Below are 19,287 nucleotides of genomic sequence, written 5' to 3' on the forward strand. Positions count from 1 at the left end.
GAGCACACCTCAGAGAAGAAAACTCCTTGGCGACCGTTGCCTTACCGAGTGGCGTGTGCAGTAGGGGAGCTGTCACTTCGACTGCTCCGGTTGCCAGCACCTTTGAGTCTGCCTTAGAAATGCTGAGTCCCAGATCCCGTCATCCCATGGGGTGTGTGATCTGGTGTGTCTTGGGATGAGAAAGTGAATGAGGAAATGGGAGCCTGTCTTGTTTTAAGTTTATTATTAAACATTTCAATAGGAGGGATGGAGCTTCCAGAATTTTCCTGAACCAGTGTTGCAGGCACCACGCTGTCACATTGTCACCTCTCACCTACAAAGGGCTCACACATCTGTGTAAACTTTTCTTGTGGTACAATAAGATTGTTGTGCAGTATCACTACACTATGAGTTAAGTTTGAACCATTCTTTTAAACTTACAATGTTTTGGCTGTTTTTCTTTTTCTCAAATTTTCATTTGAAATTATAATAAGTTTAAAATCAGCTAGTTAATAGGAAAATGATTTTTGCACTAAAACACAAACTGATATAATTATTATTTCCCATAGACATCACTTTCTTAAATATTCTGGGTGTGTCTTATAATTTGTTTTATAATGAACAGTAGAAGCTAGTTACACACACGATTTGTAATGATGGTATGTGTTCAAAAGATTACAGGATAAAATCCAAACACACTCATGGGAAAAAATAAAAAGTGAGACTAAAGAGAGGGAGCTTAGTTGATAAAACTCACTGCACAGCACGGGAACCTGAGGTCAGATCCCAGCACCTACTGTGAAAGCTTGACATGGTGACACGTGTCTGCCATCTCTCAGTGCTAGAGAGGTGGAGGCAGGAGGATCCCTGGGCTCACTAGGCAGCCGGTTCAGCCCACTCAGTGTGTTCCAGCTCCCAGTGCCAAACTAAAGCAAAGCCAACAAACAAGCAAGCCCGGGCGCACGGAGCCTGAGAACAACAGTCAGAGCTCGTCCCTAGCCTCCCTGTCCAATTGTAACTACACTTAGGTGCACATGCGTGCACTCTCTCTCCCTCCTCAATCCTCCCTCCCTCTCTCTGGGTAGAACCTATTCCAAATGACAGTTTAAACAAATGAAATATGGACAGCCAGGTAACACGCTGAATGCTGTATGTATGAACTCTGCACATACTTGCACCACGAGAGCTTACAGATTCATTCATCTCTGCACTTACATCATAAAGTGTTGCAGCCGGGAAAGAGGTTAATGAATGTCTGTCCTGCCTTTTCTTTTGTTTTGATATGGTGTCTTGTTATGGCCCAGCTTATTCTCTTACCTGGAGCTTCCTGGGTAGCTTATAGTAGCCTCAAACTCAGCAATCTTCAGCCTCCCTGCCTGTGGGACTACAGGCAATGAGATGAGATATAGAGAGACCTTGATTCCCGAGTCGCCCATCACGTGTTCTTCAGTGGACGGATGGGGGCCTTCCAGGTGTCTGGCTCTCATCTCATTTGCTTTATCCTCCCACTAGAGTTAAATACTATTCTTCAATATGGTTGCCAGCTAAGCTTCTGAGTCTGTCATCCAGATCTTGCTGGTTGTTGTCTTGGTCCCTGTCCTTTGCTGTGAAGACACCAGGACCAAGGCAACTTAGAAAAGAAAGCACTTGGTTTGGCAACACATGGTTCCTGAGGGTTAGAGTCCATGACTATCATGAAGCAAGGGAGGCAAAGCTCTGGAGCAGTCGCCAAGAGCTCACGTGCTGATTTGCAAGTTGGTGGCAGAGAGAGATCTAACTGGGAATGGTGTAGGCTTTGAAACCTCAAGCCCAGTGACATTCCTCCAACAAGGTCACACCTCCTAATCCTTCCCAAGTAATTCCACCAACTAAGGAGGAAACACTCGAATATATGTGCCTGTGGGGACCATTTGCACTCAAACCACCATAGGTGTTTGCTTTTGTTGTTTATTTTTATTCTTTTTAATTTTTTAATTTTTTTTTGTGGTGCTGAAATTGAACCCAGGTTTCAGCAATGCTAGGTAAACCTTTTAACAGAGAGCTACACCCCTAACCTGATTGTAGGTTATCAAAAGGGCTTGTTTGTTTTGTCAACTTGACACAGATTTTGACATATCTGGAAAGAGGAAACTGCAGCTGAGAAAATTCCTCTATTATACTGGCCCATAGGCAAGTCCAATTTTTTAACTAATGCTTGATGTGGGAGGGCCCAGCCCACTGTGGGTGGTACCGCCCCTGTCAAAGTGTATAAGTGATCATGGATAATGTGTGTGTGTGTGTGTGTGTGTGTGTGTGTGTGTATAATACATACACACACACACACACACACACACACACACACACAGAGAGAGAGAGAGAGAGAGAGAGAGAGAGAGAGAGAGAGAGAGAGAGAAAACTCCATGGCCTCTGCTTTAGTTACTGCTTCCAGGTTCTAGCTCTGAGTTTTTTACTTCCGTTCATGGTGGACTACAAGCTGTAAACAGAAACCAACCCCGTTTTCCCAAGTCGTCTTTGGTGGCAGTGTTTAGCACAGAAACACAAAGCAAGCTAGGACATAAAGGTAATATTGCAACATTTGTAAATTGGAACAGCAGAGCACGTCTGTGTTTCTCAAAACACAGGCGGGGTGGGGGTTTACTGAGCCTCAGCTCTCAGGAGCTCACACCTGGGCTCACCTCACCTCTCTGCTTGTCAACAGTGCCGGGGCTTTGCACAGATCCACTTGCAAACTGTCTGCTCTTTACATTGTTGGCAGAATCAGCAGGTACTTGTATAAGGATGTAGATGACTTTAGAACAATGTCTGTGCGCACTAACTCCTCCGCGTATGCTCAGTGTGACGTGTCTGCCACCGTTGCTAACACACTATTTCTCTTTTCCTGTGCCAGTCAAGCAATAGCAAGCTCTGCCCTTCAGTGTGTCACAGATGTGCAGCAGAGAGGTTGGAACACCAGTTTCTAGCAGACTGACATTTTAGGGGACTCCAGAAAGACTGAGGCCCTGCTGGGCATCACTGTCTGGGGCACAGGCTATATTGATGTGAAGCAATTGTACCCGTCACAGGGCTGTGGGAGTGGTGAGCAGCCCTGGAGTGGGTTCTGCTGGACAGGTCACAGCTAAGGCCGGGGGAGGCAGAGTGCGCATGTGGCAAAGGAGCTCTCAGGCTTTCAAAGGGTCAGACTGGTATAGCGAGGCAGGGGAACTGAAGAACTCCTTGTCTACAGTCAACTGTCACTACTGAGATCCAGGAGTGTGTTCTGGAGCCACCAAAATCTCCAGAAAATCGCTTTCTATTTTATAATCTTCCATTTTTAAATTCTGGCAGACTGGTTTTTGAAAATGTTGTCTGCAGCCCACACTCTGCCTGGAGGCTTGTCTGTTCATAATCTCTAGGGCAGGGAAAGTCAGGGGTCTCAATTCCACATCTGCACCAGACTGGAGTGCCAGCTGTGTCCTTGCCTGATGGCGTCACCTGCCTCTGTTATAGTGAAGTGATCAGTACTATACGTTATATTATAATGCATAGTATACATTATATACATGATATCATACATTATATATTATAACGTATAATATATGTGTGCATATATGTTACCAAAAACAACACAATTATAGCTACACACAAACCTATAGTCTAAGTACTCAGGAGGCTGAATCAGGAGGATCAAGTGTTCAAGGTCAGCCTGAGCTATTTAGTGAGGTGATACCTCAGGAGGAAACTAACGGATCAGTACCTAGGACGGCACAGGCGAACAAAGTGAGCTTTCACTGGATACCCCAGAGCTGCCTAATCTGCACAACAGAAATTGCTGTTGGGAAATTACAATCAGATGCAAAGGAGCTCACCCTAACCTACTGAGGATTTCTCCAAATGGAGGAGTTGCAGTGCACTGCTGCGCGCAGTCTTACCTGCTGCTCTCTTTGCTGAACCAATAAGTTTGTAAGCTCGAAATAAGTTAAAGAATAAGATAAATTTGTTCTTCCTACTCTGACATAAAGGTTAAATTCTTTCACCAGCCCATCCAAATCATACCCCATCCCCAACCCAATACACACACACACACACACACACACACACACACACACACACACATGCACACACACACAGATACACACTCACACACACATACATACACACACATAAGCACACACACACTCACACACACATATACACACATACAGACACATACACATACACACACAACACACATACACACACACACACTCACACACACATACACACACAGGTATGTATGCATACAACTGGTTAGGAGCACGGCCTTAGTAGCCACCCTTCCTTATTCCACATTTGCTCAGAAAAGCATACCCTTATATTTTCAATCACTTTGTCAGATTTCTTTCTTCTCAGTTCTGTAATTCTGACCCCAAAGGACATGTAGACACAGCTTTCCATGCCTATCACCACCAGCCACACTTCCCTTTATCACCCTGACCAAGTCACATGGACCTTCCACTAGAACTGACCCAGGTGTGCTCCTCTTTGATGCACGCTGCAACCCTTCCTAGGGAAGGCAGAGTGGAATGTACCCTTGTTCACTTCGAAGAAACCAGTAAAGAACGTCTCCCAAACCTAAATTTGTAGCTCTATCGGGGGTGAGGACAGTATTATGGGGAAGGTCAAGATGGAGAAAGTGAACAGGTCCTCCATGAAAGCCTGGTCCAGAAGTCATCTCCAGACAGAACTGTAGCTGTGCTCTGCCCAAATGCTAAACCACCAGAAGGCTGTGGCCAAGCAAAGTCAGTGACACCAAATACTGGAATTGCTCTCATTTCTGTGGTGGGATTGCAACACACAAAGTGTCTCACCCTCAATGCCCAGAACCAAATACCAATCAACTAGGGTCTCATTAGCATGGTTGGAGTAACAGGTTGCACAGAAAGAGGCTTAACTTAATGAACTGAGGACTTCTTCAAAATGGAAGCCCTCGGAGCTCCCTGCTGCCTTAGGTGCTTCTTTCCTTGCCACTGTCCTTTGATCCCTGCAGGGGAGCTCCCTAAATAAACATCCTTTTTTTTTACACTAGTATAGTGGGTGAATTCCTTCACCAATACACCACCGAACATCCCAGCCCAGGCAGAAGGAAGGTATATACAAAGAACAACATCTGAGTGCCCCTTACATTTGTGGTTGCCTGACGCACGGCCATGTGGGTGAATTCAGACCGGAGATTACATGGGCAGGACAGCGTTTCTCAAACTACAGCTCAGCAGAGCGAGGCTGTCATTGCTCAGGTACAGCAATGGCGGTGCTCCACCTCACCATTTGGTGACACGGGCCTGAAGCTCAGCACCTGCAGTCTCAGGAGGAGCTCTTCCGTGGCTCATTTTGGAACTCTGGGTTGTTTTCATCTCTGGGTTAGTTTCAATTGATCAATTACTATTTATTTCTTTCCCCTTAGGAGCAGGAAAGGGGAGGAGGAGAATGAGAAGGGAGGGGGGGGAAGGAGAAAGAGGGGGAGGGGAAGGAGGGGAAGGGGAAGGAGGGGAAGGAAGAGGAGGGGGAGGGGGAGGAGCAGGAGGGATTCGGGATGTGCTAATTAATGGGCTTCCTAAGGCTTCCTGCCCAGCAGTGTCGAATGTCCTTGGACTGCAGCTTCCTGGGCTCTTCAGTGGTTTCCAGCCATTTGTAGAAGCTCAAGATCTTCAAACAGAGGCTTGAGACCAAATTCAGAAGCTCAAAGGGGCACTGTTGTCGGCAGCCTTAAGACCTCCAGGATGCCTCTGCTGAGTTAATCGGTCAGTTTGAAAAATAGACAGTAGGAGGAATAGAGTCTTTGCCTTCACAGCCTCTGCCAGAAGGAGAGAAGAACCAGCTTTCCCTGCCATAAATCAAAGCGAGGCTGTGTTTGCCAGGCCCATTAGTAACCATCACACCCTTCTGGCAAGGCACAGGGGTGGGGGTGGGGGGCATGACTGCAGAGAACTACAGAGAGTAACTCTTACCCTCACCACCACCCTGTGAGGTACCTGTCATCTTGTTCTTCAGAGGAAAACACTGGGGTCTCAGGGAGTGAGGCCGCGCGTGAATCAGGAGTACAGACTAGCAAAGGCAGCACTCACTGACCAACCCTGCTGGCTCACCGGAAAGGTCTGAGAAATGATTCAAAATCACTTCTTATGCAGTTCCTTAGATGATTCCCTTGTGTGACATCCCACACCCTAAAGCTTGTTATCCCTTCCAAAGCACTCCACGTCTGACAGAAGACCCTCCGCAGTACAGGAGCATGAGGAGTAGATGAGACAGAAGTGAGGGTCCGGAGAAAGGGAGAAGGAAGCAGGCCTTCGGGATGAATGAATAAGCTCTGCCTCAAAGAACACAGAAGAGAAGCCTGTGCCAGAAACAGACCACAAACACAGTAATTCTATCAAGGTCAGCCAAACACCGAGAAGAATAGGTTACCAAACGGGCAATTTTTCTGTAATGCTATAAGCTGCAAAGGAACATAGCTAACCAAACGACAGACAATTTTTATATGGAAAACTAGAAAATTGTATCTAACAACGCAGAACTAGGCCTACTACACACAGCAACACAGCAATGGTCGCCTGTGTTGGTCACTTCTGTCCGTCTGACATGATCCAGACTCCCTAAGGAAGAGGTTCTCCTTGAAGGACTTCTTAAGTCAGTTTGGTCTGTGGGCACACTTGTGAGAGCTTTTCCTTAGCTGGCCTAATTAACAGGAAAGATCTGACCTGAATGTGGGCAGGACCGTGGAAGAGAAACAAAGGCAAAATCTAGCCAAACAAGTAGGCATACATGCAATTATTCTGTCTTGGCAGGTAGATGTTCTATACCTAGTTGCTGTCCTGACTTCTTCAAAAGGATGAACTGTGACTTGGAACTGTGAGCTGAGTTTGTTTTTTGTTGGGGTAATTTACCACAACACAGAAACTAGGACGCATGGATAGAAAGGCACGACATTTCTGAAAAGTAATGTACACACCTATCTCTACAAAAACCTGTGTTTGACATTAAAACCAGGACTATGCTATCTTCATAAGGAAATAAATACAGAGACTAGACCACTTGGAAAAGCAGGTGAAGCACATCGATCAGCTTTGTGTTACTGTAAGGGATTGCCGGACAGACAGGCAAGTATCAAGCAGAAAGGTATATTTTAGCTCATGGTTCTAGAAGATTGAGTGGCCGCACTGGTTTGGGCCTCTGGCAAGGGCAGAATATCCTTATGGGAGCACATCAGTTTAGTGTTCATATCACAATCAAGAAGGAAAGGAAACAGCAGGGACCTCACCATCCCTGTGAGACCTTGCCTCCAAGGATATGAAGATCTCCCATAAAATACCACCCCTCAAAGTTTTTCAGAGCCTTCCAACACATCTACCTGGGAGATGAGAATCTTACATAGAGACCTGTGGAGGATATTACCCACATTCAAATGACAGCAAGAGGAGGGTGACCTTCCATAATCAGGACATAATTTAGATTTTTTTTTCCCTAAGGAAATCACAATGTTGGAAATGTATCATCAAACAAAATAACTAAATAGCAAAAGCATGAGCAAACCTATGTCTATACATCAATAAAGATCCATGTGTACACATCAATAAAGACTCATGTCTACACATCAATAAAGACTCATGTCTACACATCAATAAAGACTCATGTCTACACACCAATAAAGACTCATGTCTACACACCAATAAAGACTCATGTCTACACATCAATAAAGACTCATGTCTACACATCAATAAAGACTCATGTCTACACATCAATAAAGACTCATGTCTACACACCAATAAAGACTCATGTCTACACACCAATAAAGACCCATGTGTACACACCAATAAAGACCCATGTGTACACATCAATAAAGACTCATGTCTACACATCAGTAAAGACCCATGTGTACACACCAATAAAGACCCATGTGTACACATCAATAAAGACTCATGTCTACACATCAATAAAGACTCATGTGTACACACCAATAAAGACTCATGTCTACACATCAATAAAGACTCATGTCTACACATCAATAAAGACTCATGTGTACACACCAATAAAGACTCATGTCTACACACCAATAAAGACTCATGTCTACACATTAATAAAGACCCATGTCTACACAGCAATAAAGACTCATGTCTACACATCAATAAAGACTCATGTCTACACATCAATAAAGACTCATGTGTACACACCAATAAAGACTCATGTCTACACATCAATAAAGACTCATGTCTACACATCAATAAAGACTCATGTGTACACATCAATAAAGACTAATGTCTACACACCTATAAAGACTCATGTCTACACATCAATAAAGACTCATGTCTACATACCAATAAAGACTCATATCTACACACCAATAAAGACCCATGTGTACACACCAATAAAGACCCATGTCTACACATCAATAAAGACTCATGTCTACACATCAGTAAAGACCCCTGTGTACACACCAATAAAGACCCATGTGTACACATCAATAAAGACTCATGTCTACACATCAGTAAAGACCCATGTGTATACACCAATAAAGACCCACGTGTACACATCAATAAAGACTCATGTCTACACATCAATAAAGACTCATGTCTACATATCAATAAAGGCCCATGTCTACACAGCAATAAAGACTCATGTGTACACATCAATAAAGACTCATGTCTACACATCAATAAAGACTCATGTCTACACATCAATAAAGACTCATGTCTACACATCAATAAAGACTCATGTGTACACACCAATAAAGACTCATGTCTACACATCAATAAAGACTCATGTCTACACACCAATAAAGACTCATGTCTACACACCAATAAAGACTCATGTCTACACATCAATAAAGACTCATGTCTACACACCAATAAAGACTCATGTCTACACATCAATAAAGACTCATGTCTACACATCAATAAAGACTCATGTCTACACACCAATAAAGACCCATGTGTACACACCAATAAAGACCCATGTCTACACATCAATAAAGACTCATGTCTACACATCAGTAAAGACCCATGTGTACACACCAATAAAGACCCATGTGTACACATCAATAAAGACTCATGTCTACACATCAGTAAAGACCCATGTGTACACACCAATAAAGACCCATGTGTACACATCAATAAAGACTCATGTCTACACATCAATAAAGACTCATGTCTACACATCAATAAAGACTCATGTCTACACATCAATAAAGACTCATGTGTACACATCAATAAAGACTAATGTCTACACACCTATAAAGACTCATGTCTACACATCAATAAAGACTCATGTCTACATACCAATAAAGACTCATATCTACACACCAATAAAGACCCATGTGTACACACCAATAAAGACCCATGTCTACACATCAATAAAGACTCATGTCTACACATCAGTAAAGACCCCTGTGTACACACCAATAAAGACCCATGTGTACACATCAATAAAGACTCATGTCTACACATCAGTAAAGACCCATGTGTACACACCAATAAAGACCCATGTGTACACATCAATAAAGACTCATGTCTACACATCAGTAAAGACCCATGTGTACACACCAATAAAGACCCATGTGTACACATCAATAAAGACTCATGTCTACACATCAATAAAGACTCATGTCTACATATCAATAAAGGCCCATGTCTACACATTAATAAAGACCCATGTCTACACAGCAATAAAGACTCATGTCTACACATCAATAAAGACTCATGTCTACACATCAATAAAGACTCATGTCTACACATCAATAAAGACTCATGTGTACACATCAATAAAGACTAATGTCTACACACCTATAAAGACTCATGTCTACACATCAATAAAGACTCATGTCTACATACCAATAAAGACTCATATCTACACACCAATAAAGACCCATGTCTACACATCAATAAAGACTCATGTCTACACATCAGTAAAGACCCCTGTGTACACACCAATAAAGACCCATGTGTACACATCAATAAAGACTCATGTATACACATCAGTAAAGACCCATGTGTACACACCAATAAAGACCCATGTGTACACATCAATAAAGACTCATGTCTACACACCAATAAAGACTCATGTCTACACATCAATAAAGGCATTTCAAAGAAGAAAATAGCTTCCCGAGGTGGATATAAGCCTGTTTCCACCATCTTCTAAATTGGTAAAGAATGGGAAAGACCTCAGAGGTTCAAGCCTCAGAAGACAGTGATGACAATCAATGGGCTCAGCTGATGCAAGTGTAGAGCTGGAAATGGTTCCTGCGTTGGGTGGTCTGCAATTATACCCATCGGTGTCACGTATCAACTGCACACGGTTCTGTGACCTCAGTACACATCCTCAGCTGCCCCCTCCTAAAGGACGCCTTATCTCACCTAGCCTGTTCTTCTGCCTCTAGTTCTTTAGTGATGAGAGGGAAGAGAAACCAACTTTAAGGTTGTAGTTAGCAGAGTATGAGAAGCAAAGCCAGACCCAGTGAAGAGAACTGTCCATGCGCCTGGGGTGCTGAGCTTTGGGAAGGTGTCATCGTGCTCCGGTGTTCACCAAACTGAGTGGTGGTGTGCTGTGTGTAGGAGGAAGGGAGCACACCCACTTCTGCCTGGCCGGGGAGGCAAATTGGTACAAGCTGAAACTTCCCAGTCACGAAGTTGTTGCAGACCTCTGTCTGCCTCAGTAGACCACACTTCTCATTTTTCTCCATGAAGATAGCATGGCCAAATTCTCAACAGCAGTGAGCAGAGGGGCCGGGTGTGAACAGCAACAGCAAGCATTAGGGCTGAGTGTGAACAGCACTGGTGAGCACAAGCACTGTGTGTGAACAACACCAGTGACTACAAGGGCTGGATGACAACACTGGTGAACACAAAAGCTGGATGTGAACAGCACCAGTGACTACAAGAGCTGGGTGTGGACAGCACTAGTGACTACAAGAGCTGGATGTGAACAGCACCAGAGACTACAAGAGCTGGGTGTGAACAGCACCAGTGAGCACAAGCACTGGGTGTGAACAACACCAGTGACTACAAGAGCTGGTTGTGAAAAACACTGGTGAACACAAGAGCTGGGTGTGAACAGCACCAGTGACGTCAAGAACTGGGTGTGAACAGCAGTAGTGACTACAAGAGCTGGGTGTGAACAGCAGTAGTGACTACAAGAGCTGGGTGTGAACAGCACTAGTGACTACAAGAGCTGGGTGTGAACAGCACCAGTGGACGCAGGGCTAGGTGGCATTTTCTGATTTGGGACTTTAGATCTTTTCTGCTATTTCCTCAAGAGGCCAGCTAGAATTGTAGTAACGACAGCGCTCATTTCAAGCACACGGTTGATAATGGTAGCATCCTACATGGGAGAGGAACACCGGGAAGAGAACCATGGGTCCCTTCACGGAGAAAAGCTGCCTGACCAATCTCAGCGTTGGCATTTCCTTAAGTGGAAGGAAGGAAACTACTCTTCTTTGTTCTATGAGCCAGGCAGGAGTTGGTTGCTTTATCAAAATGGCTGTGCTGGCACCATGTATAGTTCTTCTTACCCTTAGATCTGTGGTGTGCAAAACTTGAAGGAAATGGAATTGTCTCTGTGTGTGTGTGTTTCCACTAAAGTGAGCTGAATTAAATAAATCAATTTGTAAAGTTACTAAAGAAAAACATGATGTGTGGCTTAATAAAAACACATAATCTTTGTTCCCGGCACAGAACTCTAGGAATGTCTTGAGTAATGGCTTGTCTTTGGCTCTTCCTAAGAACCCTCAAAAGACAATGTGCCTGTATTGGTGAGGTGACCATGGAAAAGACCTCAGGTAGACTCAGGACAGAGAGACATGACAACTTTCAGCTCTACCCCATGATACCCAGGGAGGAGAGGGAGGTTGGAGATCAGGCTATTAAAACTTTCTTAGACTTGCAGATTTGGTGCACACACTGGGAAGCTCTATCCTGTCCTGATAGTCCTTGGCCTATGCCTCTCTGTTCCTATGTTGCATTCTTTATAATGTATTAGTATATGTAAGCCACATATTTCCTGGGTTCTCTCAGTCTTTCCAGTAATGTATAAAACTACGAAGGGCAGCTTGGGGACCCTCATTTTTAAGTCATTCACTTTTAAGTTCAAAGAGTTGCTGGGGTTTGGGTTGGCACATTAGATGGGAGCAGCCGGTGGGGCCTTCACTAGTTTTGGATACTTAATAATTAAGCAGAATTAAATTCCTAGATTCCCAGTTGATGATGAAGAAATGATGTGAAACCCTTGCCCATTTGATGTCAGAGGTGGAAAAACAGAAAGATATGCTGCACTAGCCAGCCCACACAGGAGGAGGGCAAGATGGGACCAACTCTGACATTTTACACAAACCTTTGCCTCTGCATCCACTGAACTCCTGTGGGGTCTGTTGCAGCATCAGTGTCAGGTACCACTGTACAACATGGCTGAGAAAGTCTAGGATGCTAAAATGTAAACTTAGGGAGATGCCTAATTCTATCCAGTGTGTCAGGGACAAGATATGTCTGTAGACTATGCTGAAAGGATCTGCTTGCTCAGTTCTCAAAGCCAGCACCATGACTCTTGGCACATCCCAAGTGTGAGTGAAGACAGAGATTGCTAGGTCTCTAGGAGAGCTGCACGTGGCTCTTCCGTATGGAAGGAGCCATTTCTGCATGTCCCTTTTTCCCCTCTGCTCTAACCAAAGTGCATATTCCAGAAGAATGGTTCCAGAATTCTGAGCAATGAAAATACGACTCTGGCTTATGAGTCTTTTCAAGCATCAGTGGACACAGTAGTTCCATTTTGTGTTCCTTTATGATGATGGATAAAACGAAAGCTAAGAAAGTGTCATTTACTCCATTTGAGTACACACTGGGAACTGGGCAGCGTTTTAACATAGGAAGCCCAGTATCTCTTGACCCAGGAGAGAGGCCTCTTCAACTGACAAGGATGGTGGTGTAGGGTGATCCCAGGTTCATCCCTGGACATTACTGACTGAGACTTATTTTAAAGAAATTAAACATAAAAAGACATCTTAGAGCAAGTATTTGAAATAAGGTTTATAAAGAACTACACTTTTAAATAAAATTAACACATTCTATTACAAATTTTTATGGGATTTTCTTTTCTTTCTTTCTTTCTTTCTTTCTTTCTTTTTTTTTTGTCAAATGATGTCTTCAATTTTTAACATTTGTCAAGGGGGTGGGAACCTTTTGCTAACACACACAAATGGATTCGCCTATTCCAGACCAGAATTCAGAAATGCTGCCAAGAAACCATTGTTTTTCTTTGTTGTTGTTTAATCCCAAAAGTTTATGTAAAAAGTGAGACATTATTTTTCAATCAGTTAATAGTAATAAGGCTAGTCTGTCCCTCAGTGGTAGAAATCTTGTCTAACATATGTAGGGTTCTTGTTCTGCACACACACACACACACACACACACACACATGGATACACACACATACATGCACACATCAGTGGCAGATAGGAAGATAGATAGATAGATAGATAGATAGATAGATAGACAGATGATAGATAGATAGATAGATAGATAATAGATAGATAATAGATGATAGATAGATAGATAGATAGATAGATAGACAGATGATAGATAGATAGATAGATAATAGATAGATAATAGATGATAGATAGATAGATAGAGAGATAGATAGATAGATAGATAGATAGATAGATAGATAGATAGATAGATAGATAGAAGAGAGCAGACAGAAGAGAGAAGCTAAAAAATGCTAGGAGATATTCTTACCTGGTCCTCAAAAGACAGAGCCTGGGCAACATCTCTTGGGAATCCATCAATAACAATGCCTTCTTCATCAGGTATTTGCATCAGTTTTTGTTTTATCTCCGTAATTGTCGTCTCCTTTAATACAAAGACAGAAATCTACAGTGTACTCCCGGCAGAAGCAACTGCCTTTTGCAGGAGAAAAGGCAGTCATGCAGTAGTACCTGTGGGGCCAACTCCCCGTTGGTAATTATCTTGGCGATCAGACTCCATTTCCTGTTGCTGCTGGCACTGTGGATTTTCTTCCTCAACAGTTCTCCCACTGAGATGCACTGGAATCCATACCGCTCCGCGATTTTCAAACTCTGGGTACCCTTTCCACTTCCTGGACCACCTGGCATTCAAAATAGGCAAACCTATGACCTCACAGGAAGAGACATTTGTCCATGATAGTTAACTATTGCCCCGGGAGGTGACAGCCTGGGACAAGGACTGCTGTGTACTCAGAGGTCTCCTCATAATTTCATAGATTTTTGAGAAAGTTAGAATTTGCAATAAGCAACGTATACATTTTGTGTGGCTATAAAGATGGCTGAGTCAGCAAAGTGCCTCCCGTGCAGGGACTGCACTCCAGACCCCATGTCAAAAGCTAGGCATAGTGACACGAAATAGTGACACTTAGTCTCAGAGGTAGGGAGGTGGAGATAGAAAGATCTCTGGGGACCATTCTCCAGCCAGCTTGGACTATTTGGTGAGCTCTGAGCCAGAGAGAGACTCTGTCTCAAAAAGCAAGTGGGCAGCTTCTGGAGATGACCCCTGAGATTGATCTCGGTCCTCTACACGCATGTACAGTCATTTGTGTATACATGCATGTGCATGTACACAGATACCACACAAACACACATGTACAACCACCTGTGCACACACACACACACACACACACACACGAGCACATACATAGCACAAACCACACACACACATGCACAATCATCTGCATACACAAACACACACACACACCCACACACATACACGCATGCACACACTTGAAAAAAAATTCCTTGTCTAAACTACTTAAAGTATGTTCAGTGTCTATTCCTTAGACAGAATTGGACTTATATTTTTGTATTCAGCATAAGGTTCACAGAGCTTTTATCTTTGCTGTCTGCAGAATAACACGTTACTGGTAGGGTAAGGCACCATCTCTTACACTTGCTTGTGGATAAGATGGAAACATACTTTACTTTAAGCACTACTTTACACTCATATGAATACTTCCAATACGCCATTATTATTTTCCTTCTGTGGTTACTAGGTAATAAAAGTTTTATTTGCCAGTTAAAGAGAACAAAACCTTCATTTTTAAAAGAAAATATCTAGCTGGCTAACTACATTAGCGCTCAAAGGAGGACAGCAGCAGATTCATAAAAAGGTGGCAATGTTATTTGCAATTCATTATGGGGAAGAGCTGTGATGTGTTAATGGGAAATTAAGAACATGAACTAGGAGGTATTAAATAGATAAATTCCAGTTCTGCTTTATGGAAACTTGTTGTAAGTCATTTCCCTTCGCCATCCCTTGAAGTTTCTGCTTGTTCGTTTTTACCCAACTCGACATTTGAAGATTTGCTACCTAGTTATTGCTTCTGAGACATAAACTTCAAACACAGTTGGCATTAGTGCAGAGCCACCGTGCCTGCTGTCATACCTATGACAAGGATGATTTTGGGCCGAGGTCTCGTCGGGTCAAACACCTCATACTCTTCTATCAGCTCTGCGGTCTCAGACAGGTCGGTGTCACTCTCTATGGAAAACTGGTGGATCGGAGGGAGCCGGTCATACCGCCGATATGGAAAGTTTGAATTTTCAGGCATGACTGCAAAAGAGTAGAAAAATTTTGAAAAAGGAGAAACAAAGTAGAGGGAGCACTTTTCACAGTTGACGGATTCGTACCAGAAATTATATCAACCAGCCAATTTCTGAAAGAAGGCTTCCTTAGTGGTCAGTAACTCGGACTTTTAAAGCCACATCATCTCATACTCAACACCCATGGTCGCATGGATATGGCCACAGACAATACATCAGCGAGTGAGGGGCCGGTGTTCTAATAAAACTTTATTGACACAGATGGATGGCTACACTGGGCCACCTGCGTTGAAAAGGGGTAACTTTCTTCAGCACAGCTTCATTTTACTTCACAACCTCTGTAATGCTATTCTGGAATTTGACAACATCCCCTTGCCCAGCTGCCTAGGGATTCAGTGCCTGTGTGGAATATAAGCTATTTACTCTACAAATAGAAACAGGTTCTTACTCTGAGAGTCCAGTAAAGTGTTTAGTGGCATAAATAACAGATATCTAACTTGTAGTACTTTTTGACATTGTATTCTAATTTCTCAATATTTAGTTCTGTGGTGGTCTGAATGAAAATGGCCCTCAAAGGCTCATATATTTGCCTACTTAGCTCCCAGTTGATGAAGTCTTTGTGAAGGATTAGGAGGTGTGGCCTTGTTGGAGGAGTGTGTCATAGACTTGAGCTTTGAGGTTACAAAAGCCCATGCCACACCCAGCATCTGGGTCTCTCGCTGCCTGCGGCCCGGGAATCAGGATGTAAAGCTCTCAGCTACTTCTTCAGCATGATGCTTGCCTGTCTGCTGCCACACCCCCTGCCACAGTAATGGACCAGTTCTCTGAAACCACAAGCAAGCCTCCCAGTTAAATGATCGAATGCTTTCTTTTATGAGAATTACCTTAGTTGTGGTGTTTCTTGACAGCAATAGAATAGTAACTAAGATGAATATCTTTGATTTTGTTGACTTACAATGTAAACGTGAAGATTTAATGTTTTGTCTATACTGGCAACAAGCATTTGACCTTTACTTTCAGGTGTGTCTGTATGTGTATGGGGTGTGTATGTGGTGTGTGTGGGACGTGTGTGTGGTATGTGTGGTGTGTGTGTGGGGTGTATGGTGTGTGTGTGGGGTGTGTGTGGTGTGTGTGGAGGGGTGTGGTGTGTGGATGGTGGGTATGTGTGTGGGGGCGTATGGGGTGTGTGTGGGGGTTTGTGGGGGGCATATGTGGGGTGAGTGTGTGTGGTGTGTGTGTGGTGTGTGTGTTGGGGGGGTGTGATTTTAGTAGGAGGCTAAGCTGTAACTGTCTCCTCAGTCCTGGTCGTTCTAGAACATATGTGTTATAGTTGGACAGCCATGTGCCCACCAGGCAGTGTTTCATGGTGAACTCTGCAGGAGATCAAGGATATCAAGGTGACAAGTGTGTCTGGGGTGGAGTCATAAGAAAAGAATTGCAAGAAAGGAAGATTCAGAAGTTAGAACAAACATAGATGGAACATAAGCAGTGGATTGCACTTGGCACTTGCAACATTAAACTGGAAATTGGAAATAGAAACCACACATACCCAGTGGTCTAGAAGACAGACCTGGCAAGCTCCAGACAGACAGACGGTATTTGCCATTGCCAGTCTATAGTTCGTGGCTTCTTTTCTTATCCCAGGTGTTGTTATCACCCAGGAAGCAGAGAATCCTAACTTGAAAACAACCCCTGCAGGAGGGAGAAGGGCAGCTACCTGACCTCCATGAGGGCTCTCAATAGTTGACAAGGTCTCTAAGCACAGGGTATGCTTCATCTCCCAAGGTGCTCATCAGCAGGGACCCCCGTTCTCTACTGATACAATGCATGGAATCATTTGACCTCTGACTTACTAGACTGCAATAAAGGAGTCTTCAGATGGCAGCAGGGAGTGTTTAGAAAATGTGGGCAAAGGCTGTCTCAGGAAAGGTACCAAGTATAGTAGCCTGCTTTGTCTTAGCAATGCAATAAGTTAAAGATATGTCTGCCAATTGTCTGTCTTTGCAAGTGATTCACTTAGATGATGTAATGTTTGATGTCACAAAATAGTTTGTCAAAAAAAAAAAAAACTGTATGTTAGTATACCATTGTCAATATGTTTGTAAAAAATTATGAATCATTCTATTTCTAGAAATCTTGAGTTTAAGGGGGCACTTAGAAATGCTCTTGAACATTTAACATGTAACAATCTAACTCACCAAGTTTAACAATCTTAACACACCAAGTGCAACAATCTAACCCAAGTAATGTTTACCTTTAGGAAGCTACAGTTCAGTTGTTAAGAGTGCTTTCCTTTCTTGCATGAGGTCCTGAGTCCAAACCCCCAGCATTTTAAAACAAAACAAATCAAACAAATAAAAAATACAAAAGATAAAAGTACAAAATCACTTTATAAAATAAAAATTTATAATTACAAAATAAGTGAATTTAGAAAGATATTTTGTATCTTCCTAGCATATATTCCAGGTACAGGGCTGTAAGAAGATGTCTTTATGCAGGAAGGCAGGCACAAGATAAAACGAGGCCTGTCACTGGATGAGAAGGAAGGATGGGGGAAACAAAGTTTTAGAAAGAGAGGAGGAAGCAAGAGCAAGGAGAAGAGCTGGAAGTGACATGGAGGCAGATGTAAAGATTCTTCTCTGAGCATAGACACAGGTTGTTATAAATATGTTTAAGGAATGGGTTTATCTATATGGGAAAATTATAGCATATCAATTGGATCAGAGGTTACTGTGAGGTGTTTTCCTTCATGTGGGGACTTAATTGAGTTCAAGACAAGGTGCAGTGGCAAGAGAAGCTGGCCACAGAATTGGGATGTGTGAGCCTGGCATGGTAACAACCCGCCAAGGGGATTGTGAATGTACCACGCTGGAATGGCTCGCGGACCACGCAGGTCAGAGAGTACCCTGGGGGCCAAGGTGGAGCGCTGAGATAAATTAATGCAAGTTCCATATGGCCCTGTGGTGCCAGAACTAGTGTGGGAGCGACTGTCCAGGTCTGAGCAAGCCAGGGTCGCACCTTTTTTTTTTTTTTTTTTAATATTTACTGCAACACAGAACAGCAAAGTGTAATATTTTCTTGAGCACAGCCCATAGAAAGGTCTGTCTAATGATTAACAGAAATATAATTAGCAGCATAATCACTCCTGTTTGGACAAGGGAAGATTCTTCTCTCTCTGAAGATGTCTTTAAGGGGATCACATTTCCACTTTCCTCTTCTTGAGCTTCTTAAAAATTTAGCACACTGGGGCAGAGACTCCGTGCCCCAGTGTGGGGGAATGTCAGGGCAGGGAGGCAGGAGGGGGTGTGAGGGTAGGGGCACCTTCACAGAAGCAGGGGGAGAGCATGGGATAGGGGGTTTATGGAGGGGAAACTGGAAGGGGTTAACCTTTGAAATGTAAATAAAATAAATCCAATAAAAAAATTTATTAAATGACTACCAAATCTTCTGTACATAATAGGACTAATTATATGAATGATCAATTTCACTTGAGGCAAAGAAAGATTTTATTCCATACCATTTACATTTTTAAAGCTCAGCACTGGGAGGGGGGCTATTATTCACATTTAGAAAAAAAAAATGTTATTTGCCAGTATATGGTAAATTCTCAATATATATTTGTAGGGGAAAAAAGAGCAAATGAATAATTGAGTGAGATTTTGTATCTTTAAATGTGAAGTCACTGTGAAAGTAGGCACATAGCAATAAAAATGAGACAAATGAAAAAAAATTATTAC

General features: G+C 43.0%; 1 protein-coding gene across 8 annotated transcripts in view; it reads right to left on the reverse strand.

The window, feature by feature from the left end:
• Positions 1–19,287, reverse strand: part of AK5 (adenylate kinase 5) — a gene marked incomplete at both ends in the record, with an annotated part of 183,818 nt that overhangs the window by 155,674 nt on the left and 8,857 nt on the right. For all 8 annotated transcript variants that reach the window (XM_080916078.1, XM_080916074.1, XM_080916076.1 and 5 more), the window contains 3 exons: positions 13,713–13,826; positions 13,913–14,082; positions 15,393–15,560. In XM_080916078.1, coding sequence (XP_080772204.1) covers positions 13,713–13,826; positions 13,913–14,082; positions 15,393–15,560 — 452 coding nt within the window. The remainder of the gene's footprint in view (positions 1–13,712; positions 13,827–13,912; positions 14,083–15,392; positions 15,561–19,287) is intronic.

This window comes from Micromys minutus (assembly GCF_963924665.1).
Source record: "Micromys minutus genome assembly, chromosome: 4".
Lineage (NCBI taxonomy): Eukaryota > Metazoa > Chordata > Mammalia > Rodentia > Muridae > Micromys > Micromys minutus.